The sequence below is a fragment of the Schistocerca piceifrons genome, chromosome 1 (genome assembly GCF_021461385.2).
Source record: "Schistocerca piceifrons isolate TAMUIC-IGC-003096 chromosome 1, iqSchPice1.1, whole genome shotgun sequence".
In the NCBI taxonomy this organism is placed as follows: domain Eukaryota; kingdom Metazoa; phylum Arthropoda; class Insecta; order Orthoptera; family Acrididae; genus Schistocerca; species Schistocerca piceifrons.
Window position 1 is genome coordinate 657,993,876 of NC_060138.1, and position 27,938 is coordinate 658,021,813.

The 27,938-nt window shown below is 44.9% G+C and overlaps 1 protein-coding gene across 1 annotated transcript in view; it reads right to left on the reverse strand.

The window, feature by feature from the left end:
• Window positions 1-27,938, reverse strand: part of LOC124805426 (myosin-I heavy chain) — an 804,788-nt gene that overhangs the window by 222,798 nt on the left and 554,052 nt on the right. Inside the window, exons 4-5 of the mRNA XM_047265991.1 lie at window positions 10,326-10,578; window positions 5,806-5,996 (exon numbers count right to left, since the gene is read on the reverse strand). Of these exons, the coding sequence (XP_047121947.1) occupies window positions 5,806-5,996; window positions 10,326-10,578 (444 nt within the window). The remainder of the gene's footprint in view (window positions 1-5,805; window positions 5,997-10,325; window positions 10,579-27,938) is intronic.

A 27,938-nucleotide genomic window follows, 5' to 3' on the forward strand; every position in this document is an offset into this window, starting at 1 on the left:
AGCCTCTCTGTTCTAACAGTATATATGTAAAAGTGTGAGTATACATTCATGACGATAGTTTCAACATCACAGCTTAAACTGCCAGCAGATGTCTGCACGTTATTGTGTAAAACATGTGCAGGGCACCCTATGCCTTCAATGTTTTCATGCAATGTTGCCTTTAATTTGGTAAGTATGTTGCATTTGCCTTGTCTTTTTAAACCACCAAAGTTTGTGTTGGTGTTGTCTCCACAAAATGCCACACATTTATTTTTCTCAAGATCAAACATTTCGATAGTATTCATACAAAATCTTGAAATTTTGTCAGATGTTTCATTAGGTAGGGAACTCACCTTCACAAGTTTGGTCTGAATTCCCTGATTAATATCGAAAAACTGAACAACAAACGGAAATATTTTAGTGGCCTTATGATTGCTGCCATCAGTGAATATCCCATAGAAAGAAGACTTTTTGATGTACTCGAGGCTTTCCTTTACACTCTGGGGAGCAATAACTCCTTTCACTATGGCTGACACTTTAGTTCTTGCTGAACTAAACTTTTTTGCAATGGAAGAATCATCAAACACAATGCTGTTAAGCTTATTAGTACAATCACTAGATCTATAAGTTTGATGATGTTTTACTGTGTGACAGGCTAGTGTAAGCTCGGCTGCTCGAACTTTCGTCTCTTCACTTGACTGATGTTTCACAAAATACGTTTGTAGCGTTTTACTGCAGCTCGGTGCACTGTATCTGTTAATGTGTTTCTATGACCTAATGTGATCAACTATGTCGGAACGTCCTCCATGACTTATACTAATAAAACAGTTACATACAGAACACTCTGCTTCGTAATCAAAACGACCTTTCTTAATGAAATTCCATTCCTTGGAATAACAGTCACTGAACTTGCAGGCACGGTTCGGCATTGCGTTTCACAGTACTGCAGCAATAATACCACTAATATGAGAAAAAACTATTGCAGTTTGTCTGACAAAACATCAACTACTACGCTGTTCTGACAATGAGTGTGTGAGTAAGTGGCGCGACAATCGGACGGTTTCATAGCTCTGTCACAATAATACAATTTACTACTTGTTGGCCAAAGTACCGCTCAAAGTAAATTATTGCCTGAGTGTATCAATACTGATACTGTGATTACTAGTATGGGACAATGGAGGTTTTAGACAAATAAGCTAAAATATATTAATTTCTTGTGTTGTATTTCCTTTAATATAGCGAAATCCCAAAAATTTGAGAAAGTTTTGCGAAATGTATTTAAAAACTGAATTCCGCTACTTTTGAGCGTCCCGAAACAAATTTTTGGGACACCGGAACCCAGGGATGAAAACCGGGGCAATCCCGGTTTTCCGGGACGTTTGGTCACCCTACTCTAGCACTGCTCTCAGCTTGCTGCCCCAAGCAACTGCTTATTTGTGATTTTTTCATTTCTTATTATTTGTGATTTCTTTAATGATTTTTTACATTTATAAAATTAAAAGTGTTTTTAACTACGCGATCTATTGGGCCACAGTAACAGAGGAAATTCCACCTAGTTTCGCGGTGTCTAACTCTTGTCATTTTCTCCCTAATAAAATTAGCCCTCCAAGAGCGAGCGAAGGGTCATCCAACGTAACACTTCTAGCACAAAAAGCACTTCTGGCGTACGTGATAGCAGTCATAGCCTCCACTTTCTCAAACGACACGGTGAAAGCGGTGTTTTTCATTTCATTCCGAGCAGTTGATTATTTGTGATTTTTTAATTGATTTAGCATCAACTCGTCAAAAAGAAACAGGAAGGCACTGGTAACAGAATCGTCCACTCAGTGGCAGGCATACGCAGTCGGCCGCCCTGTGTTATTCACGATGTTCAACGCAGCTGTTCTTCCAGGTGATGGCGTGCTAGCGCCTTTCCATTCTGTTCCGTACCATCTGTAGCAGTCATCTTCACTGTTGGTCAGCTGGCTCTTGAGAAAGTTGTGGAGAGAACTGAGATGGAAAGACATCTACTGACGGTTCTCTTTTTCAACCTCACTACCTTCGGCGTCAGTTGTCTCTGGCAGAAAATCACCACCTGAATCCGGTAAGTCGCAATTTGATTCCATATTTGAATTCTCCAGAACGCACAAAATCTGTCTTTAATAATACCGCGCTGAAGCGACATAATTTAAAAAGCTGTTACAAGCAAAAAACGTGTCTAACTGATGACGAGAATAACAACAGCGAGACACAAAACACGACTGAAAAGCTAAATAATGATGTCCAGCGTGCCAACTTTCAACAGTGGATATATCACCATTGCAGCAGTGATTGTTGAAGAAAGTAAACCGTAACTCAAGTACTGTATCGGTACATTTGTAACTATAATCCAGATTAGGTGGGACAGGCTGTAATCCGGATGACCAAAAATACTCTACAAACGCAAAAACTCGCAGAATTGTGTAGGTTTGTTTCAAATTTACATGGCGTTTGAGAGCAGTACGATCGCGTAGACGTTTCACGAACATCAGTTCGGCTGTGGTAGTTTCTGATTGACGTTCTAGGTAAACCACAACTCTTTCCACCCGTGCCATTGTCTCCGTAAGGGATATTATTTCTTCCCTTGAAATGTCACTTTCGTTGTGTACTTCAGCATCACTGTCGCCCTCTGTAACACAACAGACGGCTATCCAAATTTCGTAATCGGTCATCGTAGTGTAACCGACAACACTGTCATTTTGCAATCAACTTTTTCTCCACGGAAGTAATTACATTCTTTCGCTTCGAAGACATTTCAGTCACGCATACTCAAAACCCGGGTCCACAACAATAATTCAGGTACAGTTTCTCAACTCTGTAAGGGAACATATTCACGACAGTGGCCATGGTACGCGTAAGCGTGGGATCGGCGATCTACACTCCTGGAAATTGAAATAAGAACACCGTGAATTCATTGTCCCAGGAAGGGGAAAATTTATTAACACATTCCTGGGGTCAGATACATCACATGATCACACTGACAGAACTACAGGCACATAGACACAGGCAACAGAGCATGCACAATGTCGGCACTAGTACAGTGTATATCCACCTTTCGCAGCAATGCAGGCTGCTATTCTCCCATGGAGACGATCGTAGAGATGCTGGATGTAGTCCTGTGGAACGGCTTGCCATGCCATTTCCACCTGGCGCCTCAGTTGGACCAGCGTTCGTGCTGGACGTGCAGACCGCGTGAGACGACGCTTCATCCAGTCCCAAACATGCTCAATGGGGGACAGATCCGGAGATCTTGCTGGTCAGGGTAGTTGACTTACACCTTCTAGAGCACGTTGGGTGGCACGGGATACATGCAGACGTGCATTGTCCTGTTGGAACAGCAAGTTCCCTTGCCGGTCTAGGAATGGTAGAACGATGGGTTCGATGACGGTTTGTATGTACCGTGCTCTATTCAGTGTCCCCTCGACAATCACCAGTGGTGTACGGCCAGTGTAGGAGATCGCTCCCCACACCATGATGCCGGGTGTTGGCCCTGTGTGCCTCGGTCGTATGCAGTCCTGATTGTGGCGCTCACCTGCACGGCGCCAAACACGCATACGACCATCATTGGCACCAAGGCAGAAGCGACTCTCATCGCTGAAGACGACACGTCTCCATTCGTCCCTCCATTCACGCCTGTCGCGACACCACGGGCTGCACGATGTTGGGGCGTGAGCGGAAGACGGCCTAACGGTGTGCGGGACCGTAGCCCAGCTTCATGGAGACGGTTGCGAATGGTCCTCGCCGGTACCCCAGGAGCAACAGTGCCCCTAATTTGCTGGGAAGTGGCGGTGCGGTCCCTTACGGCACTGCGTAGGATCCTACGGTCTTGGCGTGCATCCATGCGTCGCTGCGGTCCAGTCCCAGGTCGACGGGCACGTGCACCTTACGCCGACCACTGGCGACAACATCGATGTACTGTGGAGACCTCACGCCCCACGTGTTGAGCAATTCGGCGGTACGTCCACCCGGCCTCCCGCATGCCCACTATACGCCCTCGCTCAAAGTCCGTCAACTGCACATACGGTTCACGTCCACGCTGTCGCGGCATGCTACCAGTGTTAAAGACTGCGATGGAGCTCCGTATGCCACGGCAAACTGGCTGACACTGACGGCGGCGGTGCACAAATGCTGCGCAGCTAGCGCCATTCGACGGCCAACACCGCGGTTCCTGGTGTGTCCGCTGTGCCGTGCGTGTGATCATTGCTTGTACAGCCCTCTCGCAGTGTCCGGAGCAAGTATGGTGGGTCTGACACACCGGTGTCAATGTGTTTTTTTTTCCATTTCCAGGAGTGTATATGCTGCCTGCATTGCCAACATGACAATTCCAGGCAAATCGTTCCGGACCAACTGCATACCGCACATTTTCACGTTAAAAAAGGAAGGAGATCTCTTGCTGTTCTAGGCATACTACATGAAATTTCTATGAGAATTGCACAAAAAGAAGAAGAAAAAAAAGGATAAATCACTAGGTTTGATGGAAAGATGTTATTAACGGAATTCGTCAAGGCGGAAATAAAAATTACAAAGTGTTTTTTCATCCATTTTTCTTTTTTATGTTAACAGGATTTATGACATTAATTACATTTTGTAATACGAAATTCAAATTTGTAGAAATTTTCTTAACTATTTCCTCTACAAAACATGCAGAGACCTGAAGTAGTAGGAACATTGCTTGACGGTTTAACTTTAACATGGAATCCAGCTATTCTTCCTATCATTACCAGTGCATCATCGGTTCGTGCACCAACACATCTGTTCCATTCAAAGCCTGTCTCACAGAAAAGTTCGTTCACTGTTTTAAACATCTGGTCACCTATAACATGCCCAGCTAATAACTTACACACATAATAGCAAATTTTCGTGCACTCTCTCAGCATTACTATACCTGACATAATACCAACAGCTGCGTGATATTTGGAGCATCAGTCGATTCATCCACCTGCACTGTACATTTCGAACCCGCTTTAATTTTTGCTCCCACTGGTCATTTCTAATATCCAAAATACGTCGACGTATTGTATCATTCGATAGAGGAACTTTTCTTTATTGTATGGGAATTTTTGGTCCAGAATAATTCCATTCATTCCTATAACCAGCGAAAAAACTGCGACCAACCGTTGCAGAGGCGGCCCTTCTCCAACGTTGGGGAGGGGGGCTGCACCGCATCCAGGTGCAGTCTCCGGGTAAGGGGGAGAGACAGAGCGCACAATCCATCACTCAGCCAATTATTAATTTGTGCTCAAAGCTGCTATATCGCTAAATTATTGCAAAATTAACATCCTGTGCTGGAATAGTCAGTCAACTGAACCTCAGCGTCAGCTGGGGTGACAAGGTAGACTAGGGTCGTGTGAATGGTTATAAGAAGCGAGTGGTTACAGTTATTCATCTTTTACAGCACAATGCAAACACAGTTGCCGAAAGTAAGTGATGAGATTAAAAATTACCAAAAAAAACACTTTACTTTCACATCATTACGCGACCTCCCAAAAATGTTCACGCGACCCCGGTTTGAGAATCCCTGAACTAAATCAACAAAATCTCTTCGAGTGTGTGAATCACATAATCTCAAAGAAAAAACTTCATATACGTTACGTAGTCCGGAAGCTATAATATATCGAAGCTGTAAAGTACGTATTGAAACAGTCTGTCTGTTCAGTGACATACATCACTTCTGTTCAGTACATAACATCCAAAGAGTATTTAAGGTTGACCAACTCTCACCAATATTTTCCTCTGCGCTTTTTCTATGAAGCACAGACATTCGTCAAGAGAAGCTCACATAATGACACAGGCAGTGTATTGGCTCACCTTGGCCGCTTCAACCAGCTGGTAGAAAACGTGGTAGTTCCTTTCTCCGGGGCTCTGGAACGTGATCCTTGACTGCTCTAGCAGGTAGTCTTGTATTATACAACCCTTTATCATCCATTTGCTGTCGAAACAAACTTGCATAAACTTCCCAAACCTACTGGAGTTGTCATTTCTGACGGTCTTCGCGTTGCCTGAAAAAAAAACAATAAAAAGATATTGGTAATTTTATCTGCAGTGCTTTACAAAATAATTCTAATCTTTACAAAAAAATTACAAAAACAACTATGTTAAGTGAAAGATGACACTTAACATTAGCCGGGATTAGCTTATAGTTTCCTAAACAGAATAAATGTTAATTAAGATAACTGCATTCACGTATAAGATAGCGTCAAAGAAAACAAGAGCTTCTAGTGAATGTGCCGTCTCAGGAACCACTCACATATTTATAAGAGCAGATGAATTAAAAAATTACAAGTCGTGCACTATGATCATCTTATTGGTTGTCCTAACGTATAGTTACTGCACACCAGCTTCGGTTATGAAAGTAATTATTGTATTTTTTTTCAACAGTCGTTGAGAGGTCATTATAAACTATTTGCCTCAACAATGTGAATCTCTTTATCCATATTATTTTGTGAGATACGGGGTCCAAATCACCGTTTCGCAGATTGTTTACGTGAATATCGGCATTTTTCCCTAGGCAGGTCACGAGTACCTTAACTTCCCACGAGTACCTTAACTTCCTCTACCAATTGATTATAAGGTTCACCTGCAACGACTCCGTCGTTGAAAAGACTCGAGGGGTGGGAGTTATCCATTTGGTCTATTACGGCTTGTTCAGTAAGAACACCAGACAGTGTTGCCAACTTTTTAGGGCTAACACTGGCGTCTTCTTAATACCATTTATATGGCAAATGAGTGGCTTAGGTGGGGTTCGGAAATATGTCTTTTTTTATTTTTTTTACAATCATTTGGTTGCTTTTCCTAGTTTTCTTTCTTGACAACAAGAAAGTATTAAAATCCATGTTGATTAAAGAAAAATTATTTGTATTAAACTAAGATTTCAAAACTCATTTCAATAGTCCAGAAAATGTATTATTAGATTGAATTAAAAAGCACAACAAAGCGAACTGAATCTATGTTTGTGTGTGTTATGGACTCGTCAGTATACTCATATACAAGACCAGACACAGAACTACGAAAAATAAACAACTGTGAGCCTTACTGGAAACGCTGTTGCAGCATACTTCGCGACTTACCAATAATTAAGGAACCTATTCTGAGCAATGCGGACTTTATGCAGGATGAAGCACCTCACAGGTGCAATAAACACTGTGGCAGCGACTGGACTGAGGAGAGCAACAGGGAAATTTTGTTCAGTGGATATTATGAAGTTTGTCCTGCAAGTGCCGAGGAGAAGCATTATTTACATTTTTGTTGTGAGAAAAAGGAAGTTATGCGAAAGAAACTGGCATTCAGATGTTTATTTAAATACATATTTGCGTAAAAAATTAAGACCTTAAAAAGTGGCTGATATTGTATATGCATATCATAGGAATAAAATCTAAGAGGGTTATATCTTCAATAGAAGTACTAGTGCATCCAGAAATCGTGCTTTCCTCTCGGGCTATTCAAGCCATTAAAATGGAACATCGTACACACTGTACGATAAGATGCAAAATGTTATGGAACAGGTATTTCCTCAGGTCGTTGTAAACTTAATTATATACCTGAGATGACTAAATCTGAGTAAACTATTTTTGAAGAAACTGATTCCAAAAAGTAGAAAAAGGTCCATCAGAATAATATCAGCGTTGATTTCATTTTGGCTTACCTGTGTATAAAATTTGATCAGATTGTTCTTCATGTAGTTGGATAACAGTATCTACCTTACTGAATTTTCGTTTACGTCCTTCCGCCACTTTAATACCTAGCAAAGCGTATTACTGCAAAAATAAAACTGCATTATAGTACACTTCGCTTTATTTAAGCTTTTTCTGGCTTTTTTCGTAGACAAATTTAGCTTACTTCGTTTCGGAGAGTTGGCCAACAGACAAAAAATTATGTCATCAACGGGAGATATCACGCAAACATCACGCCTCTGATCTTCATAATGGTCTGAGTTCAGAGAGGAAAAAAGTTCATGAATTCCTTCAGGTACCTATATGAGGTTGAAGCCACAGACGATAGAGCTAGCAAATTGAGGGGCTATTGATATGGCACCTGCTGCTCAAAAGTCTTAGACATATGTTATGGGATTTAGTGTGGGTGATATAAGGGCTAGTCGAGGCGCACTAGGGAGCCTGACAAATCAGGAACATCCATTATGTGACCAAAAGTATCCGGACACCCCGAAGAACATACGTTTTTCATATTAGGTGCATTGTGCTGCCACCTACTGCCAGGTGCTCCATATCAGCGACCTCAGTAGTCATTAGCCACGTGAGAGAGCAGAATGGGGCACTCCGCGGAACTCAACGGACTTCGAACGTGGTCAGGTGATTGGGTGTCACTTGTGCCATATGTCTGTATGCGAGATTTCCACACTCCTAAACATCCCTAGGTACACTGTTTCCGATGTGATAGTGAAGTGGAAGCGTGAAGGGACACGTACAGCACAAAAGCGTACACGCCGACCTCGTCTGTTGACTGACAGAGACCGCTGACAATTGAAGAGGGTCGTAATGTGTAATAGGCAGACATCTGTCCAGATCATCACACAGGAATTCCAAACTGCATCAGGATCCACTGCAAGTACTATGACAGTTAGGCGGGAGGCTAGGAAACTCGTACTTCATGGTCGAACGGCTGCTCGTAAGCCACAAATCACGCGGGTAAATGCCAAACGACGCCTCGCTTGGTGTCAGGAGTGTAATCACTGGACGATTGAACAGTGTAAAAGCATTGTGTGGAGTGACGAATCACGGTACACAATGTGGCGATCCGATGGCAGGGTGTGGGTATGGCGAATGCCCGGTGAACATCATCTGCCAGCGGGTGTAGCCCCAACAGTAAAATTCGGAGGCCATGGTGTTATGGTGTGGTCGTGTTTTTCATGGAGGGGCTTTTGTGTAGCACTATCACAGCACAGGAATACGTTGATGTTTTAAGCGCCTTCTTGCTTACCATTGTTGAAGTGCCATTCGGGGATGGCGATTGCATCTTTCAACACGATCGAGCACTTGTTCATAATGCACGGCCTGTGGTGGAGTGGTTACGAAACGAAAATAACATCCCTGTAATTGACTGGCCTGCGCAGATTCCTGACCTGAATCCTATAGAGAACCTTTGGTTTCAAAGTTGCAGCCTCACTGCTTAAATTTTATTTGATTTCACAGCTACAAATTAACCACTGTTACTTAGGTTGGCTATTGTTTCTGAGGTTGGTCGTTGTTGTTAGGGATATGAATAAATACTATAGTTCATAAATACTGTAATTCGTAAGTTATACTTTAGTATTTACTGACCGTTGCTGTCTTTTGATTAAATAATATCTTAAGATCCTGGGCAAGAAGTTAAAAAACTTTGTGTCTGATCTACTAAAACTGCAGGTAAAAAAGGTGCTTAAGCATGAAAGTGTAGTAATCTTGCAAAGAGGATCAAGAAATTGTGCTTATTTGGCTTCATTTCATGTGTCCAAATGCCTGTATTGACATTGTTGTTGTGGTCTTCAGTCTTGAGACTGGTTTGATGCAGCTCTCCATGCTACTCTATCCTGTGCAAGCTTCTTCATCTCCCAGTACCTACTGCAGCCTACATCCTTCTGAATCTGTTTAGTGTATTCATCTCTTGGTCTCCCTCTACGATTTTTACCCTCCACACTGCCCTCCAGTACTAAATTGGTGATCTCTTGATGCCTCAGAACATGTCCTAACAACCGATCCCTTCTTCTAGTCACGTTGTGCCACAAACTCCTCTTCTCCCAAATGCTATTCAATACCTCCTCATTAGTTATGTGATCTAGCCATCTAATCTTCAACATTCTTCTGTAGCACCACATTTCGAAAGCTTCTATTCTCTTCTTGTCCGAACTTTCAGAAACGACTTCCTGACACTTAAATCTATACTCGATGTTAACAAATTTTTCTTCTTCAGAAACGCTTTCCTTGCCACTGCCAGTCTACATTTTATATCCTCTCTACTTCGACCATCATCAGTTATTTTGCTCCCCAAATAGCAAAACTCCTTTACTACTTTAGGTATCTCATTTCCTAATGTAATTCCCTCATCATCACCCGATTTAATTTGACTACATTCCATGTATTGACATATCTATGTGAAAATAATCATATTTTAGTAAAAATGCTGAATCTTAAAATCCTTTCCTCACTAATAACAACATTTTTAAAGAATGTCGAAAAAAGAGAACTCCATGTTATTAATAGTTTCTTGCGGAGCACTTATTCGTTTGCTGCGGAAATCGTGTTCCAGAGACCAATGTTTTGTCTGTCGAGATTTCATGTTGCTGTAGCAAGTATGTACCGCATTTAAATAAGAAGTGTTGTACTCTGAGCACTGACCGAAGGCTTCGAGGATGGTGTTGGCCTCGAGGATCTGCTGCTCGACCCAGGTGCTGACGTTGCTGGTGACGGAGCAGAGGTACTGCAGGATGAACTTGGTCGTCTCGGTCTTGCCGGCGCCGCTCTCCCCCGAGATGACGGTCGACTGGTTGCGGCACGTGCTCTGCAGGGACTTGTATGCCGCCTCTGCCAGGGCGAACACGTGCGGTTCCAGTGCCGCCATCTTGCGTCCGTGATAGCGGAACACGTGCTCCTGCAACACAGGTAACAACAGCGTATACATCTACACATGGGCGTACCTGAAGGTGCGGGAGAGGTGGGGTGAAGGGAGGGGTACAGTCGCCATGTCTCCCAACTCCTAGAATGGTAGGAGGGAGCTATCGTGTTTGGATGTATCCATGAACGCATCTACACATGGTCGTACCTGAAGGTGCGGGAGAGGTGGGGTGAAGGGAGGGGTACAGACGCCATGTCTCCCAACTCCTAGAATGGTAGGAGGGAGCTATCGTGTTTGGATGTGTCCATGAACGCATCAAAAATTAAGTTCCCCGATCCGTTTAGCTGCAGTCACGAGCGACGGCTATCGAATTTATGCTTGTTCTGCGTTCATATTCGCGTCCAGTGACGCCCATCGGCTGAGTAGGACACGGCGATCGGTCGATACCGCTGCTCCCTCCGAGGTCTACTCGGACTGAGTCTGCGCTTCATCATTCATTCTCCTAGAGCCAATGACTGTTCAGTTGTGTTCTGAGCGCCAAGCTATGAATGTCGTAGTCAATGCGAACATTAACCCTTTCGTGAGCCGTGGGAAACATGCTTCCCACTACAATGAACTCGCTCCTAGTCCCGTGGGATTCACAGTTTCCACCTCTGTACGATGCTACCACCTCCAATCGGAAGTTCCCGCCGTTTTTGCTGTACCTTCGCGCAGAGGCATTGTATAGCTGAGTGTTGCTCTGTACAGGAGCCTTTCAGTGCTGTTTGCATGACATTTTGTGATTTTTTCCTCAAAGCTACAGTATAAGGTAAATACTTTTGATTTACCCAAATTTGTGAAGGAAAGCGTAAAATTGGAACGAGGACAATTCCAGTTTGAAACAAAAGGAGCCATTTCTGCAGTAAAATGAATGGATAACCGTCCAGTCACTTTCCTGTCCTCAATTCATGACCCATGAGAAACAGCCACAGTGAAAAGGAAAAACAAGGATGGTACCAGTACAGAGATTTCTTGTCCTGAAGTTGTGGCTGAATACAACAAAATAATGGGTGGTGTCGATAAGTTTTTTCAATTACGAGAAAGGTATGCTATTGGCACACGTTCTGTAAAATGATGGCACAGAATATTTTATGTCCTGGTGGACGTTGCTGCAGTGAACAGTTTTATCCTGTGGAAAATAAGTAAAAGAGAAAGTGGACAGCATGATCAGCTCTCATACAGGATCCATCTAGCCAGACAATTGATCGCTGCCCAAAAAAGGCGTGGACAAAAACATGTCTTTCTGGCAAAAAGGTGTAAAGTACCTGAAGATTTTCGTCACGTGGCTGTAGGGGAGCATCAACTCATTTTAGGAGAAACCTACTGGACGTGCCGTCATTGTAGTACCAAAGCTGCGGAAAAGAGTACTCGCTGTGTTTGTACATATTGTCAAATACCACTTTGCATAGACCCATGTTTCAGAAAATTTCATGGCAAGTAATTGTGAACAATCATTGTAACAAGAGAAGTAAATTTATCAAATAAATAAGACATATTGAAAAAGCTGTTTCTGTCATTTAACTCCAAGGAAGGGCAGTGGGAAGAATACTTCCCACCTTGTCGCGTGACCTCACTTTCACAGTTGGAGCAAGTTTGATATTCTGTATGATAATTATACCTATCTATTAACTACTACCTGCTCTCCATTAATTAAAAAAAAACCGCTCAATAATTTTGCCCACGAAAGGGTTAAATGTGGTCGAAGCGAATTATTTAGTGACTCTTTATTCCATTTCTTGCGAGTTGTCACGGTTGATGGTGGTGGTAAGCGATAAATTCTACACAAGCAAGTAAGAGACATAATTTGCAAGAAAAACACGCTCTCATGAAACTCAAAGCACTTGCATGGTCGTACCGCAACTATCGCTTGGAACCGGCAACAGTGCAATCCCCGTCTGCGTCTTGCCCTGGCTCGGACTCTAGTAGCAAGTGTGGCCAGAACCATTTGCCGTGAAATCTCAGAACTGTTCCGCCGCCGCGCCTAGTGGCCGAGCGGTTTGAGGCGCCATGTCACGGATTGTGCGGCTCCTCCCGCTGGAGGTACGAATCCTCCCACGGGCACGGGTGTGTGTGTTATTCTTAGCATAAATTAGTTTAAGTTACTACAGGTTATTTGTCTTGGGCGACTGCAATCTCATTAAAAAGAATTACACCAAAGAGTTTCGATTTTATTTACAAAGCATTTTCTGTGGTTATTCTGTAAACTGGATACACACGTTTGCACATTTTTTATTGTTTTAGGTTAAAAACAGCGTTTTCTTTATAAAGTTCGTCTGCAGGCTCCTTACGGTGTTTCTTTACATAATCTGCTCCTTCCCCTCTTGCTAGGAGTGGTTAGTATCGACAGGCCTCATTTCACATCCGCGCTTGGCAGTTTTTAGCATTCTGCGTTATTTCTTGTTCTATCCTCTGTTAGTCCTGTTGGGCAATATTCTGGGACGGGACGGACAAGTGTTTTGTACGTAGTGTCCCTTGTTAGAATGATACCATTTTTCCTGCAACCTGCCACCTGCTTTACCTACGTGATCATTACGTTTCATATCCATACAAATTGTTATACCCTCTGGTATTTGTATGACTTGCCTAAGTCTAACTGGGACACGGTGACGTTTTAGTTGTTGGATACTACTTCTCTGCGTTTTGTTAAGCGCAAAATTCTGCATTTCTGAACACTTCAAGCAACTTGAAAATATTTGCTCCACTTTGAAATCATGTCAAGCACTAACGGAATATTTGTACAGCCTTTTTTCATGTACTTCATTATGGAACGGCACCATTTGTCTGAGGTTACTATTAATGTTGTCTTCGAAAGCACTCCGTCTTCAGGCCACGAGTGGCCTACCGGGACCATCCGACAGCCGTGTCATCCTCAGAGGAGGATGCGGATAGGAGGGGCGTGGGGTCAGCACACCGCTCTCCCGGTCGTTATGATGGTATTCTTGACCGAAGCCGCTACTATTCGTTCGAGTAGTTTCTCAATTGGCATCACGAGGCTGAGTGCACCCCGAAAAATGGCAACAGCGCATGGCGCTGGATGGTCACCCATCCAAGGGCCGGCCACGCCCAACAGCGCTTAACTTCGGTGATCTCACGGGAACCGGTGTATTCACTGCGGCAAGGCCGTTGCCAATGTTGTCTTCTAGGTCATTAATATAAGATATGGGAGCAAGGGTCCCCACCACGCTGTCTTAGGGCAAGCCTGAAGTTACTTTTATACCTGCCGATAACCCTCCGTACAAGACAATATGCTGCGTCCTAACTAACAAGAATTCCCGAATCCCACCATGAATTTTGTCTGATACTCCATGCGATCGTACACTCATTAATAAGTGTCGGTGTGATGTTGATTCAAACCAGCTAACCTCTGATTGCACTCGAAGGTAACGATCTCAGAAAAACTGGGAACCACTGCTCAATGGACTAGACTCAGAGAGACGAACATTGTTAAGATGGAAGAACTGGCCAGAGTCGTTATTGTTGGTCACGTGGGCAGACTGGAAATGGCTGGGTCTGCGGGTGGCCTTGGAAATAATGTAGCGTACAAGGATGACTGTCCTTCCACTACATGCGTATCACTCAGGAAACATGCATAAAGGTCCATATTGCATCCACAAGCGCTGCCAAAATCTAAGATCAACTTGTCGCTGACTTTTTCTTTATTCAACTATTCTTTCCCTTTTGTCACTAGCTGTATTCGAGCCTGAAATTGATAGATTCTGTCATTAGAAAATATCGAGTTAATTAGAAAAAAAATTGCCTCAGACTGCAATTAAATGGTCTTCGCTTTATTACGCCATGAGCTATTTCGAGACTTCCAGCCTCGTCAACAGATGCACTTGATACATGCACATCGGAACGACGCGCGGCACGTTCATTTTAGGATTATTTTCACTGACGTCAACTGTCCTTCAATAACGCGCCCTGTCAATTCAGGCACCCAAAACCCCACCCACAAAGCGACGTACCCAGTTGCTGGCGCATTCGGGAGGACGACGGTTCAATCCCGTCTCCGGCCATCCTGATTTTGGTTTTCCGTGATTTCCCTAAATCGTTTCAGGCAAATGCCGGGATGATTCCTTTGAAAGGGCACGGCCGATTTCCTTCCCAATCCTTCCCTAACCCGAGCTTGCGCTCCGTCTCTAATGACCTCGTTGTCGACGGGACGTTATTTAGCCCTATCAACGATGGAAAGCTTAAATATAAGTATCAGGTTATTTTCTATTGACTGCACTAATTCCGAGCGAGATAAGGAGTGTGTTACAATGGCGTCCACATTCCTTAAAAAATGAATTACTTGTTTTATAATACATATTCGCTTTGGAAGGATTCTATTTCAAACTAAGTAGCCGTCAACCATGAATACAGTGTAACAGCATTGCGGCGTGCATCACTTACGCTGCATTACAGTTATACGTTTCACATATTCATTAGCGCGCTAAGCCGGAGACGGTTATTGAAACACGTATTGAACTGGCATAGTTGATTGCACTAATGAAAAAAAAGGAAAATATGCAGTGTGCCGAAGATTCGCGATTTTTAACTCCCAAAACCTACGTACGCTGTAACTTAATGGGTGCCAAATGTCTAATAGTAACGAAAGTAACATTTGACATGTTCCAGGTAGGCCTAATAGGCATATAATGCTCTAAATATAAACATTTGATAAGGTCACTTCACTGTCGGTCTGTTTGCTGGTGTAATGAATGGCACCTCTCCTTAAACGTGAAGAAACAAAATGTAATGGCTGTAACAAAGAGAAAGAACTTGACAGTATATGCTTTCAGAGTTAGTGCCGAATATGTGGAGTATGTGACGCCATTTAAATACATATTCAGAGTACTACTACGAAATCGAACACGTAAAATCAATATATGAGTGGGCAAACAGAAGACCTGAATTTTTTGGAAATGTTTTTGAGAAAGTGCGATGCACCTGCGAAAGAAAACGTTTACTAACACAAATGCGACCAGTTCTAGAGTACTGCTCCTGCGCTTGGAATCCGTATCAAATACGTCTGCCAACAGACGCCGAACGAACAGCGACGCGCGCTGGGATCCTAACAGGTCGGTATGGACCATACTAAAGCGTAACATCAATTCTTGGGGAGAGAAATAGATATCTTTGGAAGAAAGATAACTTTGATCTAGGGAAACTCTGTAGTGTGAATGTGAGCTACCATCTTCTAGTATCATGAGAGCAAGATAACAAAGACTGAGATACACACAGAGATATTTGCTCTCGTCAATACAAAAATGGAATGCATTCGTATAAAATCATACAGTGAGGTGACAAAAGTCATGGAATACCTCCTAATACCGTGTCGGACTCTACAAGTCAGAAACACTGAGCCAAGCTGCCTCTACAGCCGTCCATAATTGTAAAAGTATTGCTGGTGCAGGATTTTGTGCACGAACTGATCTCTCGATTGTCCCATAAATGTTCGATGGGGTACATGTCGGGCGCTCTGGGTGGCCTAAACATTCGCTCGAACTATCCAAAATTTTCTTGAAACCAATCGGAAAAATTGCAGCCTGGTGACATGACGAATTGTCGCCCATAAAAATTTCATCGATGCTTGGGAACATGAAGTGCATGGATGGCTGCAGACGGTCTCCAAGTACCCGAACATAACCATTTGCAGTCAATGATCAGTTTAGTTGGACCAGAGGACGCAGTCCATTCAATGTAAACACAGCCCACACCGTTATGCAGCCACTACCAGGTTGCACAGTGCCGTGTTGATAATCTGGATCCACGGCTTCGTGGGGTCTGCGATGCATCCCAACCCAGCCGTTAGCTCTTACCAACTGGGTCCGCAGCTCGTGGTCGTGCGGTAGCGTTCTCGCTTCCCACGCCCGGGTTCCCGGGTTCGATTCCCGGCGGGGTCTGGGATTTTCTCTGCCTCGTGATGACTGGGTGTTGTGTGATGTCCTTAGGTTTTAAGTAGTTCTAAGTTCTAGGGGACTGATGACCATAGATGTTAAGTCCCATAGTGCTCAGAGCCATTTTCTTACCAACTGAAATCGGGTCTTATCTGACCTGACCACAGTATTCCAGCAGTCCAGGTTCCAACCGATATGGACACGAGCCCAGGAGAGGGGCAGCAGGTGACGTTGTGCTGTTGGCAGAGGCACTCGCGACGATCGTCTGCTGCCGTAGCCCATTAACACCAAATTTGGCCGCACTTCTTAACGGATCCGTTCGTCGTACGTCCCACATTGATTTCAGCGGTTATTCCACGCTGTGTTGCTGTCTATTATCACTGATAATTCTATGCAAACACCGCTGCTCTCGGTCGTTAAGTGAAGGAAAATTGGAAATTTGTGGTAAGGTCTTATGGGACCAAACTGCTGAGGTCATCGGTCCCTAAGCCTACACACTACTTAATATTACTTAAACTAACTTACGCTATGGACAACACACACACACCCATGTCCGAGGGAGGACTCGCGGGGGAAGCCGCACGGATTGTGACAAGACGCCTCGGACTGTGACAAGACGCCTCGGACTGGGCAGCTACCCCGCGCGGCGTTAAGTGAAGGCCGACAGCCACTGCGTTGTCCGTAATGCCTGAAATTTGGTATTCTCAGCGCTGCCGGCCGGAGTGACCGAGCGGTTCTAGGCGCTACAGTCTGGAATCGCGCGACCGCTACGGTCGCAGGTTCGAATACTGCCTCGGGCATGGATGTGTGTGATGTCCTTAGGTTAGTTAGGTTTAAGTAGTTCTAAGTTCTAGGGGACTGATGACCACAGCAGTTAAGTCCCATAGTGCTCAGAGCCATTTAATTCTCAGCGCTCTTTTGACACTGTGGATCTCGAAATATTCAATTTTCTAACGATTTCCGAAATGGAATGTCCCATGCGTCTAGCTCCTTAATTCCCCCTGTGCGCCATAATCACGTCAGAAACCTTTTCACAGGAATCGCGTGAGTTCTAATTATAGTTCAGCCAATGTACTGCCCTTTCATACCATCATACCATGTGGGTCCGCCCCTGGTAACTGAGTAATTAGCGCGACAGAATGTCAATCCTGAGGGACTGCCGGCACGGTAGCTCACCGTGTTCGGTCAGAGAGCTGGTTGGCCTCTGTAATAAAAAACTGAGTGGGAGGATCAACAAAACGAACTTGAGCGGATGTCATGTGACGTCCGCCACGACCCCACACAACGATCAACAACGAACAAAATGCTGAAACAAAAAAGGGCCCAGGTTCGATTCTCGGCTGGGTCGGAGATTTTCTCCGCTCAGGGACTGGGTGTTGTGTTGTCCTAATCATCATCATTTCATCCCCATAGACGCGCAAGTTGCCGAAGTGGCGTCAAACCGAAAGACTTGCACCCGGCGAACGGTCTACCCGACGGGAAGCCCTACTCAGACGACATCTATTTGTACCTTGTGTACGTGTTACTACCAAAATATGTATATATACATACCGCTGGGTATCCCATGACTTTTGTTATCTCAGTGTATAGCTGTTGATTTAAAGCAGTGGAGAAATGCGAGTGTGACGTTCTGGGACGAGTCTACAGAATCAGAGCGCAAGGTCTGGCGGGAGACGGCAAGTGCATGGCGGTGGGGTTCGTGGTGTGCGAACGTAAACTGTGAGGAGCGCAGCTGCCAGCAGAGGCGCAACAGTTGGTCGCTGAGACGCCGCAGCCCCAGCCGCCCTCAGGCCCCGCCCGCCCACAGCGCAAACACCCAACCAACCGACACACGCGCGCTCCGCGACAGAAAAAATCGTTTCCAGCGTCCAAATTTGTCTGCAGACTGGCTACTCCCACCTCGTATCACTAGACAAAGCAGAGTGGGCCATGGTCTGCGGCAGCAACTATCTTGGCCATGTGGCTTGATGGTATCTATGTAAAACTGGGGAGGCTTCGTTTCGCCGTAGCCCTCAGTGGCTCACAAATCCACAACAGGCCACAGCAGTCCACCCACCCGACCGCCGCCCCACACCGAACCCTGGGTTATTGTGCGGTTCGGCCGCCGCCCCTCCCCCCCCCCCCCCCCCCCCGTCCGGGAACGTCTCATACCAGACGAGTGTAACACCAAATGACTGCGTGGTAGAATAATTATGGTGTGCCCGTACGGGGAAACGGTGTCTGCGCAGCAATCGCAGACACAATGTAACTGAGGCGGAATAAGGGGAACCAGCCTGCAGTCGCTGAGGTAGATGGAAAACCGCCTTAGAAACCATCCACAGGTTGGCTGGTACAACGGTCCTCTACACGCGTCCGCCGGGCGGATTCGTGCCACGGACCGACACTCCTTCCCGCCCGGGAAGCAGCGCGTTAGACCGCGCGGCTAGCCGGGCGGGCACTGGCTTGATGGAGGTCTCCTATTATCGCAGAATGCGACTTCTGTGTGAGGGTTTGTGAAAGATTCCGTCTAGGCGCCCCCTTTCTTTCCAACGAATTAGGGTGAACAGTAATGCCGTACACCTACATCAGTGAACGCAGTATCTACAGACATGATTGGAAAAGTATGGAACGAGTTTGACTATTGTCTGGATGCTTCTCGTGTGTCCGGTGGTGGGCACAGTTGAACATTTGTGAGAAGTGAATGGAAACTTTGATACTATGCGTAAGGGTAAATGAAAATACTTGTCAGGTTTAAGGCGGAGAGCTTGGGACGCATGGAATCTACATCTAGATCTACATTTATTCTACGCAAGCCACCCAACGGTGTGTGCGGGGGGCACTTAAGGTGCCACTGTCATTACCGCCCTTTCCTGTTCCAGTTGCGTATGGTTCGCGGGAAGAACGACTGCCGGAAAGCCTCCGTGCGAGCTCGAATCTCTCTAATTTTACATTCGTGATCTCCTCGGGAGGTATAAGTAGGGGGAAGCAATATATTCGATACCTCATCCAGAAACGCACCCTCTCGAAACCTGGACAGCAAGCTACATCGCGATGCAGAGCGCCTCTCTGGCAGAGTCTGCTACTTGAGTTTGCTGAACATCTCCGTAACGCTATCACGCTTACCAAATAACCCTGTGACGAAACGCGCCGCTCTTCTTTGGATCTTCTCTATCTCCTCTGTCAACCCGACCTGGTACGGATCCCACACTGATGAGCAATACTCAAGTATAGGTCGAACGAGTGTTTTGTAAGCCACCTCCTTTGTTGATGGACTACATTTTCTAAGGACTCTCCCAACGAATCTCAACCTGGCACCCGCCTTACCACCAATTAATTTTATATGATCATTCCACTTCAAATCGTTCCGCACGCATACTCCCAGATATTTTACAGAAGTAACTGCTACCAGTATTTGTTCCGCTACGCAATTGATGGATGAATAATTCACCCCCATACTACACTCCTGGAAATTGAAATAAGAACACCGTGAATTCATTGTCCCAGGAAGGGGAAACTTTATTGACACATTCCTGGGGTCAGATACATCACATGATCACACTGACAGAACCACAGGCACATAGACACAGGCAACAGAGCATGCATAATGTCGGCACTAGTACAGTGTATACCCACCTTTCGCAGCAATGCAGGCTGCTATTCTCCCATGGAGACGATCGTAGAGATGCTGGATGTAGTCCTGTGGAACGGTTTGCCATGCCATTTCCACCTGGCGCCTTAGTTGGACCAGCTTTCGTGCTGGACGTGCAGACCGCGTGAGACGACGCTTCATCCAGTCCCAAACATTCGCAATGGGGGACAGATCCGGAGATCTTGCTGGCCAGGGTAGTTGACTTACACCTTCTAGAGCACGTTGGGTGGCACGGGATACATGCGGACGTGCATTGTCCTGTTGGAACAGCAAGTTCCCTTGCCGGTCTAGGAATGGTAGAACGATGGGTTCGATGACGGTTTTGATGTACCGTGCACTATTCAGTGTCCCCTCGACGATCACCAGTGGTGTACGGCCAGTGTAGGAGATCGCTCCCCACACCATGATGCCGGGTGTTGGCCCTGTGTGCCTCGGTCGTATGCAGTCCTGATTGTGGCGCTCACCTGCACGGCGCCAAACACGCATACGACCATCATTGGCACCAAGGCAGAAGCGACTCTCATCGCTGAAGACGACACGTCTCCATTCGTCCCTCCATTCACGCCTGTCGCGACACCACAGGAGGCGGGCTACACGATGCTGGGGCGTGAGGGGAAGACGGCGTAACGGTGTGCGGGACCGTAGCCCAGCTTCATGGAGACGGTTGCGAATGGTCCTCGCCGGTACCCCAGGAGCAACAGTGCCCCTAATTTGCTGGGAAGTGGCGGTGCGGTCCCCTACGGCACTGCGTAGGATCCTACGGTCTTGGCGTGCATCCGTGCGTCGCTGCGGTCCGGTCCCAGGTCGACGGGCACGTGCACCTTCCGCCGACCACTGGCGACAACATCGATGTACTGTGGAGACCTCACGCCCCACGTGTTGAGCAATTCGGCGGTACGTCCACCCGGCCTCCCGCATGCCCACTATACGCCCTCGCTCAAAGTCCGTCAACTGCACATACGGTTCACGTCCACGCTGTCGCGGCATGCTACCAGTGTTAAAGACTGCGATGGAGCTCCGTATGCCACGGCAAACTGGCTGACACTGACGGCGGCGGTGCACAAATGCTGCGCAGCTAGCGCCATTCGACGGCCAACACCGCGGTTCCTGGTGTGTCCGCTGTGCCGTGCGTGTGATCATTGCTTGTACAGCCCTCTCGCAGTGTCCGGAGCAAGTATGGTGGGTCTGACACACCGGTGTCAATGTGTTCTTTTTTCCATTTCCAGGAGTGTATTATCTATTGCATGTGCTCCACGTTTTTCCTTTTAAATCTTAAAAGCATTTTTATAGCTATTGAAAATTCACAATCACAAATTTTCAGGACTGGAAGTCGGTATGGGGCTAGGAGAAATTCTCTTATACTTTTTGGCCCGATTTAAAATGCGATATATTAGTTTTTCTCTATTTATTTGCAACATGCTCCATTACAATATTTGTAATACTATATGTATATTTGTGTGTCTGTGCGGAGTCTATTGCAATGCTTGTGTTGGATGATGATGATGATGATGATGATGATGATGATGATGAAAGAAGGGAGGGGGTGAAACCCGGTGCCGGCACACAGCCTACTTCTCACGAATAGCACCCAGTGGGCCGCCAAGCTAAGGTCTCACCCACAGGATTCCAATCGGCTTACCCCGCACTAGCGTGCGCTAGCGACCTCGGCCACGGACTCGCGGAAGCGTGATACATTAAAACTGATTTGTATTTAAATAATTATTTTTTACCCCAATGTATGTATGTACGTGTGTGTGTGTGTGTGTGTGTGTGTTTGTGAGAAATTTTTCAGTAGATTTCAGACCAATTGATGAGATTACAACCGAGGCGTGTGGTAAATTTGAGGTTTACTTCAGTTTCTCTTCACCTCAGCCAATCAATGTATAGGTCCGTCCTACGTGTGAGTAACTTGAGGAAAGACCGTGAGGGTAACAATTAGAGAGATTCGAACTTACACGGAGGCTTGCCTGCAATCGTTCTTCCCGCGAACCATTCGGAACTGGAACAGGAAAAGGGGGAACTAGCAGTGGTACACAAATTGCCCTCCGCCACACACCAGACAGAAAGGGAGTTAAGATTGTATTGTCATGCAGTTCTGAGCTACATGGAAAGTTTAAGTCCCTAGCTCACTGGTAAGTTAGTTCAAACCAATTGCAAAACTTACACCGAACAGACAAGAGAGCGACCTAATAAAAACAACCTAAAAAGTACCCCAAGGTTTTACGTGCAGGCATGTAAAAGATATACCTTTGTGTAGTAGGATGGTTGTTTTGAAAATAACACATTTTAGTTTTATGCGTAACTTAAAATTCACCTCAGATTTGTAGCCTCATTCCCGTAAAAGATATATCCTTCTGAAACCGGCTGAATATTTCTGAAATACGCTTAATGTTTTGTTTTCAGTGAAGTACAATCTTTGACGAGAAGTTTGTACGCTGGATAGTGATTACGCTTAGTCACGAAAGATAGAACTGCGATCGTTATAGTAACAAGGGCCCGAATATCCGATAGGGTAAAGTCTAAATTGGAGGTCGTCATTTGGCAACCGGAATTTAGTTCCAGACTAACGAACACACTATTATAGTTACAAAGGGCTGTTTCTGATGTAGTACGAGGTGAATAGGCAGCATTCAGCACTGGAGGCTTTTTTTTCCTTTAGCCTCAGCAGATGGAGTTGTTCATAACCCTGCAAAGTATGATGAATAAAGACCAGTACAGGGTGTCGGGGATACCGGTATACACAAACAAATCCTTATAAGGAAAGAAGTCGACATTTTATGTTGTTAGATGAATGCGCCACCGACAGAGACACTCTCTTCAATATGTGATCCTCACCAATTCATGAACAGCGCTGAATCGCATGGCGCGTGCCCGCCAGTGACAAGACACACATATCTTGACATGTTGGCGAATTATGCAGTTCTACAGGTGCCTCCCAACGTCATTTTTCAGCGGGATGGTGCCCCTCCGACTATCATGGAGATGTTACCCCATTTATCCACGAGATGTTTACTGAACTTTGGAGCAGAATCGGGGTGCCATTGCCAGGCCTCTTCGGTCTCCCAATCTGACTACGCTGGATTTCAGCGCATAGGGCTTTATCAAGAATACTGTTTGCAGAACAAGGGTTCAAGACCTGGTAGACTTGAGACAACGGATTTACAACGCAGCAGAGGTCACAACACAGGTCATGCTTACGAACATACGGCGAGAAGTGGAGTACCGTTTCGATATCTGTCGAGCTACCAATGGTGTCCGCATTGAACTTTACCAACACGCATAAAATGTTTGAGCTTCTGTGTGAAGTGTTGGACAAATAAAGTTATAAACCTTAATAGGTACTGAAATACAAACATATGTTTTTGTATACCTCTAGCCCGGACACCCTGTAATGGGATCGAGTTTCTTATAACTACGAGGAGAAGAAAAGTAGAATACCTGAGGCAGTATTTACAAGACTTGGACATGGAAATTGGCGTTCAAATCTTCTTCTGGTTTCCCTAATTATTTCCGGCAGAAGCCGAGATGACTCATGGAAAGGAGTAAGGCTACATAATTCCCACGTCCCCGTACAACTTAGGTGGTTCAAACTGAGCACTATGGGACTTAACTTCTGAGGTCATCAGTCCCCTAGAACTTAGAACTACTAAAACCTAACTAACCTAAGAACATCACACATATCCATGCCCGTGGCAGTATTCGAACCTGCGACCGTAGCAGTCGCGCGGTTCCGGACTGAAGCGCCTAGAACCGCTCGGCCACCGCGGCTGGCAACTTAGATAGTGTTCCGTTTCTAATGAACACCTTTTCCTAGTCGAACTGAAGTTCCTTGGAATAGAATGACATGTTTCCAATTCAAACTGTTAGTTTTTTGTTTTCCTATTCTGCAGCGATTTGTCCTTGTGGACTCATATCAGTTGAAAACAAATTGCTCGAAGATACTGCGCTACTTCTAGCGCGAGGAAACCTTTCTGCTTTTGTAATGTCCCGTTATTCAGAGTTGAGGACGAAAATCGTGAATATCACGCATGTGACTGAGAAACTCGCACTGATCAACTGCTTTTATAAGTCACATCCCAGCCGGAAACGGCGAACAGCTTCGGCACTGTTCTGGAAGGAACTGGAGTACCCTGTATCCTGGTTACACGAAGGAAGGATGATGAGGTTCCCTATCCAGGCGACGGCGAGGTAATCGGAGATCCAACTTAGGATGGCGAAGAGTGGCCACCAAGATTCATTCCACAACTACAAAAATTTACTTGTTCATACTGGTAAGGCAAGTATTTAATTTATTATTATACAATTCACAGTGATAGAGATATTGCGCGCGAGCGCACACGCACACACACACACACACACACACACACACACAGAACGGAAAACGATTTTCTCGATGCAGCCTGTTAACACTGAAAAGGTTTAACATCGTTTCTGGTACGTAGACCTACATAATTAAATTATGTCGATATTAAAATTTGTTATCATAATGATTGAAACCTGAAGGATGGACCATTCATTCAAATTTGGAACAATGCTCAGTTATGACAATATTGTTGAAATGATTAGAATGTGATTAATGGAGAGGCTCTCAATTGTATATTATACCATTCGAGTAACCGTAAAATATTAACTCCCTAACCGGCGTAACTTAAACTGTAACACACGAGAACAAAGTGGTCGTTAGTCGTGTTTGACAACCGTGAAATCTAAGTTGAGCTGTAATTAACTGTCGGCGCGCTGTGGCGTGAGATCGCTCATGGGACATCATTAGCTCACCCGTACCCAGCTAGTCCAGCAATTCCCCATGTATAACTTTCTGCTGACGCAGCTTGAATTTCGAACTACTCCGTTACTGTCAGGTGGAATTTTTTTTTACTGTGGGATAATCTTATTAGGTTTGAGAGTATTTATTACACAGCAGACAACGAACAAGGCCAAGTCTATTCTAATTGGAAGCCGCTGTGCGTTTGTAATGCACAGCAAGTCTACTGCACTATAAGTGGCGGTCTTCTCGTTAACAGAAGATCCACGTCGTAAGCCCACTCGGACTCGCTTTTTGGAGAAAGACCGAGCACCAACTTATAAATCAGTTTGATTGCGATATTTATTGCCAGATCCACCCAGTGGAATTCAGGGCTGCTTATGTCTCATCAACTTTACGACGAGAGGTCGTTAGTGCTTTCACACGCATGGGCGTGTATTTCAGAGCTTGGCCCTCTTTTTTTTATACTCTCACCAAAGTAATTAAATGTTTGACACAGTTGGATCACATGAATAATAAAAAATATAGATGATAGTAAAACAGTACACTTCAGTCTTCAAATAACTACCGAATATAAACAAGATGAATTTTTAATACAGCACGTTTTTAAAACGGACTAGAAAGTATAAAAGAAGTTCTCCTACGTGTGGCGCTGCAATGGATAGTAGTTAAAGAGAACTATTCAAGCATCAACTATGTATTCATGCGTTAGACGGTTTTCGTTAAATATTTTACAAGTGTTTTCATAGCTATTAAACATTAACAACGACAAATTTTCAGAACTGTCTGTATCGGTTAGGAATCTCAATGGGGCTAGGAAAAATTATTTTATGCTTCTCAGTTTAAAAGCGTGAAGCGTGTTATAACTACATTTTATTTTTATTTAAATAATCATTTTCTGCTTTTTATCTCGTGTGTATGAAACATCTCATTGGATTTTAAACATTTGGATGAGATTTTAAGAGGAACTTATATTAAATTTAAGGTTTATTTCAGTGTCTTTTTCACCTGATCATATTTCCAGTAGACTAGCGCTATACCTACCTACCTACCAATAACAATTATATCGACCTGTTTAAACGTTATTTTTATAAAAACTAAAATAAAGAAGCAAGAAAAATTAATTTTATCTGAGTTTCTAAACGATTTTAATCTCAATATTAGTTTTATACTTGCGGCCTCTCCCTTGTCCCTTGTACGCGAGTGTCACATAGGCTCCCTGGGGGGGGGGGGGGGGGGGGGGAAGATGCACCGCAAAGGAATTATCCGAATGAGACAGAAATTGGTAAATGTGATGTACATGTACAGAAAACAAATGATTGCAATTTCAGAAAAATTGGATGATTTATTCAAGAGAAAGAGCTTCACAAATTCAGCATGTTAATAATGTATTGGTTCACCTCTCCCTTATACAATCAGTTATTCGGCTTGGCATTGACTGATAAGAGTTGCTGGATGTCCTCCTGATGGATATCTTGCCAAATTTTGTCCAATTGGAGCGTTAGATGGTCAAACTCCAGAGTTGATTGGGGTGCCCTGTCCATAATGCTCCAAATGTTCTCAATTGGGGAGGGATTCTACGACCTTTCTGGCCAACGTAGGATTTGGCAAGGACGAAACAAACAGGAGAAGGTCTCGCCAGGTGTGTGTCTGAGGGGGCGAGGCATTATCTTGCTGAAATATAAGCCCAGGATGCCTTCACAAAACGGAGCGTAGAATATCGTCGACTCACCGCTGTGCTGTAATGGTAACGCAGATAACAGCCAAAGGGCTCCTCCTATGAAAAGAAATGGCACCCCAGACCATCATTCCCGGTTGTCTTGCCGTATGGCGAGAGACAGTCAGGTTGGTATCCCACCGCCGTCCGGGGAGTCTCCAGACACGTCTTAACTGGTCATCGGGGCTCAGATCGGGACTTATCACGGAAACAATTCTACTCCAGTCAGTGCGATTCCAGGCCCGCAATACGGCCTGACAACCAGGAGTGATGGTCTGGGATGCGATTTCTTTTCATAGCAGGAGCCCTTTGGTTGTTATCCGCGTCACCATTACAGCATTACAGCGCAGCAGTGAGTCGACGATATTCTACGCCTCGTTTTGTGAAGGCATCCTGGGCTTACATTTCAGCAAGATAATGCCTGCCCGCATACGGCGAGAATTTCTACTTCTTACCTTCGTCCTTGTCAACGCACCAATTGGATAGAATTTGCACGATATCCCCCAGGAGGTCATCCAACAACTGTATACATCAGTGCCAAGACGAACAACTGCTGGTATAAGGGCCAGAGGTAGAACCATGCCTTACTGACTTGCTCAATTTATGAAGCTATTTCTTTTGAATAAGTCACTCAATGTCTGTACATGTACATTACATCTACGAATTTCCCTAACATTCGCGTAATTCCTTCGTCGTACGTTTGTTTTTATCCTAGAGTGTGTTTTGCACAAATCTCCTTCTCCCTTCTCTCTCTTTCCAGCTGTGTTCCCGTAGGTAATAGACTAGACTGCAGGGTGCAGTTATAAGTTGATTTAGCCTTTTTTTTAATTTCTCGTTTATGTTGTTATATCGTTAACTTTCAAGTGACACTAGGTTTTTTGTGATTTTTTTCCCATTCGAAGTTTCATTCGGTTTGGAGATATTTGTCGTTAATGTCGTTTCTGTTATTTATGTTTCGTGAGAATTCTGTAACTCTGTTTGTCGAAGACTCTGCCGTCGCTACGCTTGATTGTGTACAGGTTTGTATTGAACTGTCGGACTGACGATGCGAGGCCGAATGGCGCTTATGTTTACTGGTGATTCGAAGACGTCTGGTTTCCATTGTCCTGCTAACTTGCTGACTTGAAAGGCAAGTAAGGGGGAGGGGGAGTGGGAGGGGGGGGGGGGGGGCGAGAAATCAGAAGTGACTGCTGCCTTCGTTACTTTGATGTACTATTGCAGGACTGTCCTTACAACAACAGTACGACTGTACTAAGACACTAGCGGACAAAGGCAATCGTAAATGACAAAAGACATACGCATTCGGCACGAGCGAGACAGTGCCTAGATCCTGTCGGCAGCTTCCGTGGGTCGCTTCAAGCGCACTGT